This window comes from Drosophila arizonae, chromosome 4 (assembly GCF_054131065.1).
Source record: "Drosophila arizonae isolate 15081-1271.41 chromosome 4, UAZ_ARI_1.0, whole genome shotgun sequence".
NCBI lineage: Eukaryota > Metazoa > Arthropoda > Insecta > Diptera > Drosophilidae > Drosophila > Drosophila arizonae.
Window position 1 is genome coordinate 26,712,146 of NC_142924.1, and position 8,129 is coordinate 26,720,274.

The 8,129-nt window shown below is 36.1% G+C and overlaps 2 protein-coding genes across 3 annotated transcripts; one reads left to right on the top strand and one right to left on the bottom strand.

Annotated features, from left to right (window-relative positions):
• Positions 1-411: 411 nt before the first annotated feature.
• Positions 412-1,567, bottom strand: Dic4 (Dicarboxylate carrier 4). 2 transcript variants are annotated; one of them, XM_089468932.1, is made up of 5 exons: positions 1,433-1,567; positions 1,119-1,365; positions 912-1,044; positions 546-840; positions 412-478 (listed from the first exon to the last, which is right to left on the bottom strand). In XM_089468932.1, exons 1-5 carry the CDS (start codon positions 1,494-1,496, stop codon positions 447-449), a joined length of 771 nt encoding a protein of 256 aa, XP_089325058.1. In that variant the 5' UTR covers positions 1,497-1,567; the 3' UTR covers positions 412-446. The 2 variants fall into 2 exon arrangements, with proteins under 2 accessions (XP_089325058.1, XP_017861123.1); XM_018005634.2 differs by having other exon boundaries at positions 412-840.
• Positions 1,568-2,701: 1,134 nt separating this feature from the next.
• LOC108614594 (mitochondrial dicarboxylate carrier) lies at positions 2,702-6,045 on the top strand. Its single transcript, XM_018008780.2, has 4 exons — positions 2,702-2,843; positions 2,911-3,059; positions 3,715-4,085; positions 4,137-6,045. Exons 1-4 carry the CDS (start codon positions 2,776-2,778, stop codon positions 4,446-4,448), a joined length of 900 nt encoding a protein of 299 aa, XP_017864269.1. The 5' UTR covers positions 2,702-2,775; the 3' UTR covers positions 4,449-6,045.
• Positions 6,046-8,129: the final 2,084 nt, after the last annotated feature.

Here is an 8,129-nt window from a genome sequence, read left to right on the forward strand (position 1 = left end):
TTTTGAGGGCAAGCATACAAACTGTGTAGTTAAGGTACCGTTATCACGTTCTAAGAACTGACCAAAAATGAGGTGTCTACACCCAGTAGGGTCGTGGTAAATCGAAAAAAAATCCCTGTATTTTCTACAGTATTAGAGCTAAACTTAGCTACTAAATTGCTGATGGGATGTGAATGAGTATACTGCAATTGGTAACGCCCGACTGCAACCTTCTTACTTGTTAATTTTAATTTTAGTACACTCAAAATTTTTAAAATAAAATAAATATGTAAAGCTTTCAAATTAACATTAAATATAGAATTAATTTCATAACTTATTTTGATACATTATTACATATTACTTTTCAAAAAAAATTAAATTGAGATTTAGGCCCGTTGTATGTATTTTGATTAACTAACAGTGCGTCAGAAATCTAGGTCTGGAATACCAAATTTATTTGAATTAGGTCAATAGGTGACAAACGTAAGGCTGACAACTTCTGCAAAAATTACAGGGGTAAAATTTACTAAAAATTTGACATTATTTGGAGTCGAGTGGAATATAACCTAAATTAAGGCGCAACTGCTCATAAATTATAAACAATGATATTGTGGCTGGGGCCTTTCGAGCAATTGTGGGCACCAATCCACGGTAGAGCCCCAAATATCCAAAACGCATCATATATTTAATAGCATGGAACACAGTCGGAAACTGTGTGGGTGGTGCATTCATCATTAAAGTCTTCAGCACGTCAAAGGGCTGCGAAATAATTGACTCAATAATTGACGTGATTAATGAACTCTTAAAATGTAAATGCACGTCGTCTTCTAACATGAAGCGATGATGAAGCTCACTTTTAACCTACTCTCCAGATAAAAAAGGATATATGTACACAAATACTATTATATATGAAGTCAAAAATTAATAGTTACTTGGTCATAGACTGCTAGCTGGGCACTGTTTCCAATAGCTGCTTTAAGAACAGCAGCAATCCCGCCACTATATAGGGTCATCCACCCCTCCTCTTTGGGAATCCGGATCAGAGCATCCATAAAGCTCTTATAACTATGATAGTATGATAGTATCGATAAAATTAAAGTGCGCATATGCATTGAAGAATTTGAATGGCATATATGTACTTTCGTCTTAAATTCTCTGCATATTTCATATCGTTTTGCATCCGCACATTTATCACATCCATTGGTAGCCCAACTACTGATCCAACTATGCCTGCAAAGCTTGCAACATACATTTTGTCAAGAATGGAATTCGAGTTTTGCAATATTTCTAGGTGCTTGCCGTTCTCATACAGAGAGAATCGAAGACTTGTGCATGTCAACTGACGAAGCGCAGCCGCTGTAAAACCATCATAAAAACCTAAAAAGCCTACGATAGGATAATTATTGATAAAAACGTCTTAAGGTAAATGCAAATAAAATACGTATTTAATCACCTCTTAATCGTATGATTTTGACAGTTGTTTTTAACATACTCTTCTTTTTTGTCTGTGTTTGCATATGCGTTTTGATTAAATCAAAAGGTGCTAATATACAAGCTACACATGTGGATGCCACTCCTCCAGACCACCATCGTGGTCGCCGCAATTCGCGATCGTCAGCCAGTACCTTGTGATCTGCCTATACCTATGACCCAAATTAAGCATTCCACCAATGCAGAAAGAAGTTAAAAATAACAATGTTCTCTAGCGAAAGTATAAATTTTCAAAATTAACTACCTACTATGGTAAATGCTTATCTAAATTAATATTTCAGTGACAGCCAAACTTTAGACTCTAGAAAGTCGGTCTCAATCATGACACATGACACGGAAGCTTAGCACGTAAAATCGCAATGGTCAAATACTGCCCGATTAGGAGGTACACGATTCTAAATCCACGTTCCCTACAGCGCTTCTGCTATCACAACCTAAAAAAACTAAAGTAGTGGCAAACTATTCAAACGCAATTATATCGTAATTAGATGTTTGAATGCAAAGCAAGAATCAAAATATGTTAGAACATGTAAGAGGTCTTTTGTCGAGACCCCCCAATCCCTTCGAGCAACTGATATTTTAATTTCCTCGCACGTATAAAGACCTTAATGCTGCAGTGTGAGTTTAATATAATTGTCAAATAGCTTTATTAGTAGATAGACTAGCTTCATAATAACATTTAAATCCGTCTATTTGCAGAAGCGCAAGTCTCTAGTATTGGAAATACATCTGTTATAAATTAGGAAGGATCAAGAATATATATGATTTTGCCACGCCTCTTTCTGCCGGTCCCATACATTTCCACAAAACCATTATACTCGTACCCTTGTTTCTCAATTTCCAATGGGTTCAGGGTATACAAAGATTTTAAAAACAGCAAAAGCATTTGCTATAAATGTCATAACTTGTAAAAATAATTATAGCTTTCAAATAAAATTGGCAAACAAAATTTTAGTTCAAAATACTGCTTCCTTTTCAGACCTTTAATAAAATCTTGACTATTCTCATGATATGCTTAAGAGAAGACCCGAATGAAGCATTGTTCGATTCTACAAGACTATGCCAAACCACTTAACTAAATTGTGATTGATCTATCCAGCTTGTGGGACACTACCAAGTTGTTCAATTTAAAATACTACTTTTATATTAATCATTTAGTAGTTTATTTTTATATAATTCGAGTGTCCCCTAATGGCAGGCAGTTGTCAATAATTACACAGAAAATCATTTAGTATCACATAACTTCTAAGCGTCATTCCACTTTGGTCTGAAAATAGGAAAAAAAAAAACGTTACAAACTATATAATGTCACCCCAGAACATAAAATTGGCTAATTTTTTAGCAGCCAATAAGGTCTCGGATGACAACAAGAAGTGAGTGGCACATGTGAAATAATTCATTTCTGTATATCCACGAAAGAATTCGGCGACTATCTTACAGAATGATACCACGCTGGTGGAGCGGTGGAATATCTGGTGCCTGTAGCCAATGTATAGTTGCACCTTTTGATCTACTGGAGACTCAAATGATTTTTCTTAGGAAAGACATGACAATGGTTGACTATGTTAAAATAGCAATAAAAAAACATGGTAAGCACTATTCAAATACCCATACATAATATAATAATATATATAATAACAAAAAGTGAAATATTACTTTTGTGCAATTTCTATCTTACTGTCCGTCCGTTCGCTTGTCGCCGCTGTTGAAACTAGAGGCTTGAAACTCGTAAAATATTCTAGGTTTATAATGTGTCAAGATATTTCTGATGAGCCCACGAGTGGCGTATCGAATTGCAAATTGCATTTTACGATATATCAAAAATATTAGTTGCAGAGCTGTAAACTTGAAACTTGGAATATATACTCGCATCAACAACACAAGTTCAAAAAGTTATAACGGATATATCGATTCACAAATTATAATACTCTTTTCAGCACTATTATATTTAAAGAATTAAAGTTTTGGAATAAATAGTCGGGTTGGCAGTCCAAACCAATTAGGTATTGCGGATGTGGAATCATTTGGGCCGTGAATAAGTATTCTCCAGTCGGTAACTCAAAGTTCTTACTTGTTTATAAATAGATATGGCGGATACATAAGCCCATCCAGTTTCTAGCTCTAAAGCTATAGAAAATATAGGTTTCCCGAGATGCCATGCTGCCAATTGATTAATTTTAATTCATACATATTTGAATGTCATATGATTGGACAAATTGATGTAGTTCATTATTAATATTTCAGGATTTTTATCACTGTATGACGGTCTGAGCGCCCAATTTTTACGACAGCTATCTTATACGACATTACGATTCCATCTGTACCAAGTGGGAAAACGATACGTCGATGAATACAATTTCCTACACAAGGTTTGTGTGGCGAGTATATCTGGCTTAGTGGCTGGGATTGTCGGAATACCTTGTGAACTGGTTAACACTCGCATGCATGTGGATCGGTTGCTAAAAGTGAAATATAGGCGAAATTATAAAAACGTCTTTGACGGTCTGCATAGAATATGGCGGGATGAGGGTTTTAGGGCGCTCTATACGGGAGGCTTATGTTCTTTTACTCGTGCCACAATTATTAATATTGGACAGAATGCGATGTATGATCAGGTCAGAAACTATTTTGATTTTATTACTAGTATCTGTAAATGACATTTGCAGAGCAAAATGATGTATACGCATTACTATGCGTGGAACGAAGATAGTAAAATCCTGCATATAACAAGCTCACTCACTGCAGCCGTTTTGTGTGTTCCCTTGGTTCAGCCCATCGAGATACTTAAAACGATGCAAATGAACAGAACGACCGGTTATTTAACCACAACTTCAGAAAAGATTACGTATATGATGCGTTTCGGCATCAGAGGTCTATTTCGTGGCATTATGCCAAATTTGTTACGCATGATTCCGCAGACAATTATTATGTTTCTTTTGTACGAGCAGTTACGATTTCAATTTGGCTATTATGAATAATATATGCATGTATACAATTTTCTGATGCTAAGTTTTTAGAAAATAAAAAACTCCTTTAAATTTTATTGTATATGTGATTTAGTCGTGCCACTAGTGAGGAAGGCTTTATGTGATATGATAAAGCGATAGGGATGCAAAACTATCGATAGTGATTTTTCCTGATTTTTTCACATCCGATAGTGAAACCCATCGATATTATCGATAGTACTATCGAACATTTAAAATAACTACAATATACTCCATTTTTTCTTAAAGTCTGCATTTATAGAACGGTACTAGACGTGTTCCTCTTGCGTTTGTAGGCTTGTTGTATATTATTTTCATAATTAGAAGATCGGAGCTATTTCATAAAAAGACATAGCGAAATTAACTTAACTGGCAAATTATATAAGCAATAGAGAAGCAAAACAAGTTTGTCAGGCAGAAAACTGCAGCGGTGCATCGCAAATTGTATGTGTTGACCACTGATTTAAATACCTAAATAAAACTAGCGTGCTACTGCATATACTCGCGAACTTCAAAAATGAAATCTCCGTTTTGTAAAGTAATCACTCACCAGTTTTCCCCAGATACTTATCCATTTTTCCATTGATACTAAGTACTTCTGAGGGAAAAATCCAAAATTAAATAACTAAAATTAAAATTTTTACAATTTACTTACGCGTTCGAGCTTTGAATTAGACCTGGGCACTGACCAGAGAACACATAGACTAGACATGTAGAACAAATTTTTCTACAGCAGAAAATGTTAAGTTGGTCGACCACTTTACTTCGTTGAAAAGGAACCCAGCAAGCATTTTTGCGTTTAACAGAGCATAAGTTAGTCTTAAAAGACTCGCGCGATGATTGAAAACAGTCATATGTGCGCTCATTTTCTGATCATAAAAGACTGTTCTGTCGGGAGAAAATGGTACCCTACCCGCGACTCTTCTTGATGAGTCGCTTATGACTCTTGTTTTTAATCATAAAAGAGTCTTCCACGAGTCATCTTTTAATCATAAAAGAGTCTTCCACGAGTCATAATTTAATCATTTTTTGACTCATATTCGATTGAAATTTTCAATAATTTGCAATGAAAAGAATTTTTTTCTTGATATAAATTTCATTTAATATATATATATATATATTTTTTTAAAAATAACAGCAAAAAAAAAGTAAATTGATACAAAACAAAATATAGAAATTCAAAACAAAAAATAACAAAAATAGTAACAGAAATAGAAAGTATGTTTTATATTATTCTAAGCGCCTACGCTTTGCCAGCCTGTCATTGGCATGGACAAAATGCTTTTTTAGCACCGTATTAAAATCCTTATCCATGCATGTAAATTTTTCATTAGCAATATCTAAAAGGGAAAATATTAATTAATAAAAAATATTATAAATATTTTCCAAAAAAATACATACTTTTCCTTTTCCTTTTCAGGAAATAATAGTTTATAAGCTTCTCTTTTGGCCACTCGACGTAATTGTTTGACTGACATAATCACCTTTTTAATTGTATTTGATATAATTGATATAATTTATTTGTATGCACTTCGCACTTGCACTTCACTTGCACTTTCACGCTCGAATGACAAAATTTGCACATTTCGGCTTGTGCTTAAGAAAAAGTACCGTTTAACTTAGATATAAGCTTAGATAAGAATCGCTTTTCGATCAACCAAGCGAGCAGAATATGATTGCATAGGAACAAAGCAAAACCAAGCAATGATCATATTTTAATCACCTGCATGCTCATTTGGCGATTGCTTTGCATTTCGTTTTTGTATTTTAAAGTAATCATACTTTGAGCATATGGAAGGGTCATTTATGAGTCTTCTTTCGATAGCCCGGGAGATTAGTCGTTTTTTAATCGTCAAGGGGACTCAAAGAAGACTCATCAAGACGATTTCTGTTAAAACAGTCTTCCAAATGCTTGCTGGGAAAGAGCTGGGATCGTCGCCAACAAATTTCAATTTTTGTGCGCTGCGGAGTTCGGTGATTTGAGCGACCATAGAGAGAGACAGAGAGAGAGAGAGAGAGAGAGAGTAGGACAAAAGCGCATAGATGTGCTTCGTATAAGAATGGGACCATTTCGTTTGAGCACTTGCAGCGCACTGACGTGCAATATTTTCACTGCTCGAACCTCCAGCGACCGAGCCGAGCAAATACGAAGTAAAATGGTCGACCAACTTAACATTTTCTGCTGTAGAAAAATTTGTTCTACATGTCTAGTCTATGTGTTCTCTGGTCACTGTTAAAAGACACAGTAGGTTGCGCCACTAACCAGAGAACACATAGACCGGACACGTAGTGTAAAGCGTTTTGCACACTTATTTTCGAGCGTTAACACCCCAGACAACTTCGTATCCGCTCGGCTCCTCACTTTTAGGTTCGGGTTACTAAAATATACGAAAGCACAATCATTTCGCTTCATGCGCTCGACCGAGATGGTCAAATGTTGAACAAAAGATCCCTCTATGCTCAATGTTTTCCTTGCTCTCTCTCTCTCTCTCGATGCTCTCTGCTCTCTCAAATGTGTATATGTATGTATGCATGTGAGGCTCACATTGTGAGCACAAGCAGCAGCTCACGAAAATTGAAATTTCTTCGCAGCAAGAACCCATGCCTTCCCTTCTGTGTGAAGGGTATTCCGAACTCTTTAAGCCGTTTGCCATGCGTTTTCGTTATTATTTGTCGGAAGAGTATGAAAGCGTTGGTGCGCATAATGAAAATGTTTTCGCGACGAGCATGCACACAAACACTTACAGTATGCTACATGTACTATGAGCATTTGTATGCCTGTGTGCAAAGCCCTTGCTGACTGTAGCAATTTGAAATCCTAGCATTTGAATTTGGTCGATCTTGTGAAGTGCTCACACTTACAGAAATATGTTTGATTGTGTGTACGCAGGGGCCGCGATGCTCACAAATGATGGGGTAATCATTGTAGAAGCATTTTAGTGCCTTTATATGTATGTGCGTGAGTGTATGTTTATATGTGTATGCATGCGACATGAGCATTGACGTGTGCCTACGACAATTTAGAATTGTGTGAACGATTTTGGGTTTGACCGGAAGAGGCGCTTTTATTTAAGTAGCTGACTAACTAAAATTGCATGATTTTTATGACATCTAACAGATGCACCCTTTAAAATGGGTCCATTTAGCCAGTATATGTATGTATGTACATACACATGCTTCTTATTAAAAAGGTAAATTTCACCTGTGCAGGTACAAGGGATCGAAAATCGCATTCCAATTTGGGCACAGGGATTGATCAGGTACTACATTTTTAGCAAATATCATTCTGATAGGCAAACCCACGACCATTGAAACGAAATTATCTACTTAAATGTAAGCGCGCCTCTTCTTGCGTGTTTCTTGTGTAAGCTGAAAGACGCGAAAAATTATTGAAATAGCCATTACTCCAAGGGTTCAGGGGATCTCGTAGTCGAGCACTCTCGACTAGAGCTTTCTTACTTACTCTTCTTTTATAAGATCTGATGATAAGAGATTTGCCAAATGCCTAAGCTGCGCCAAAGAGTATAAGACCACTGGCTCCACATCAAACCTGCATGATCACTTTAAACGGTTTTACCCAAATTTAGACAGAAATGCTCCTGACGTCAATGTCCACGCTATAAGCTTTCCAGCCGGATTCATTTGAAAACGTCCTGATTTGTTTAAGAAAACGAC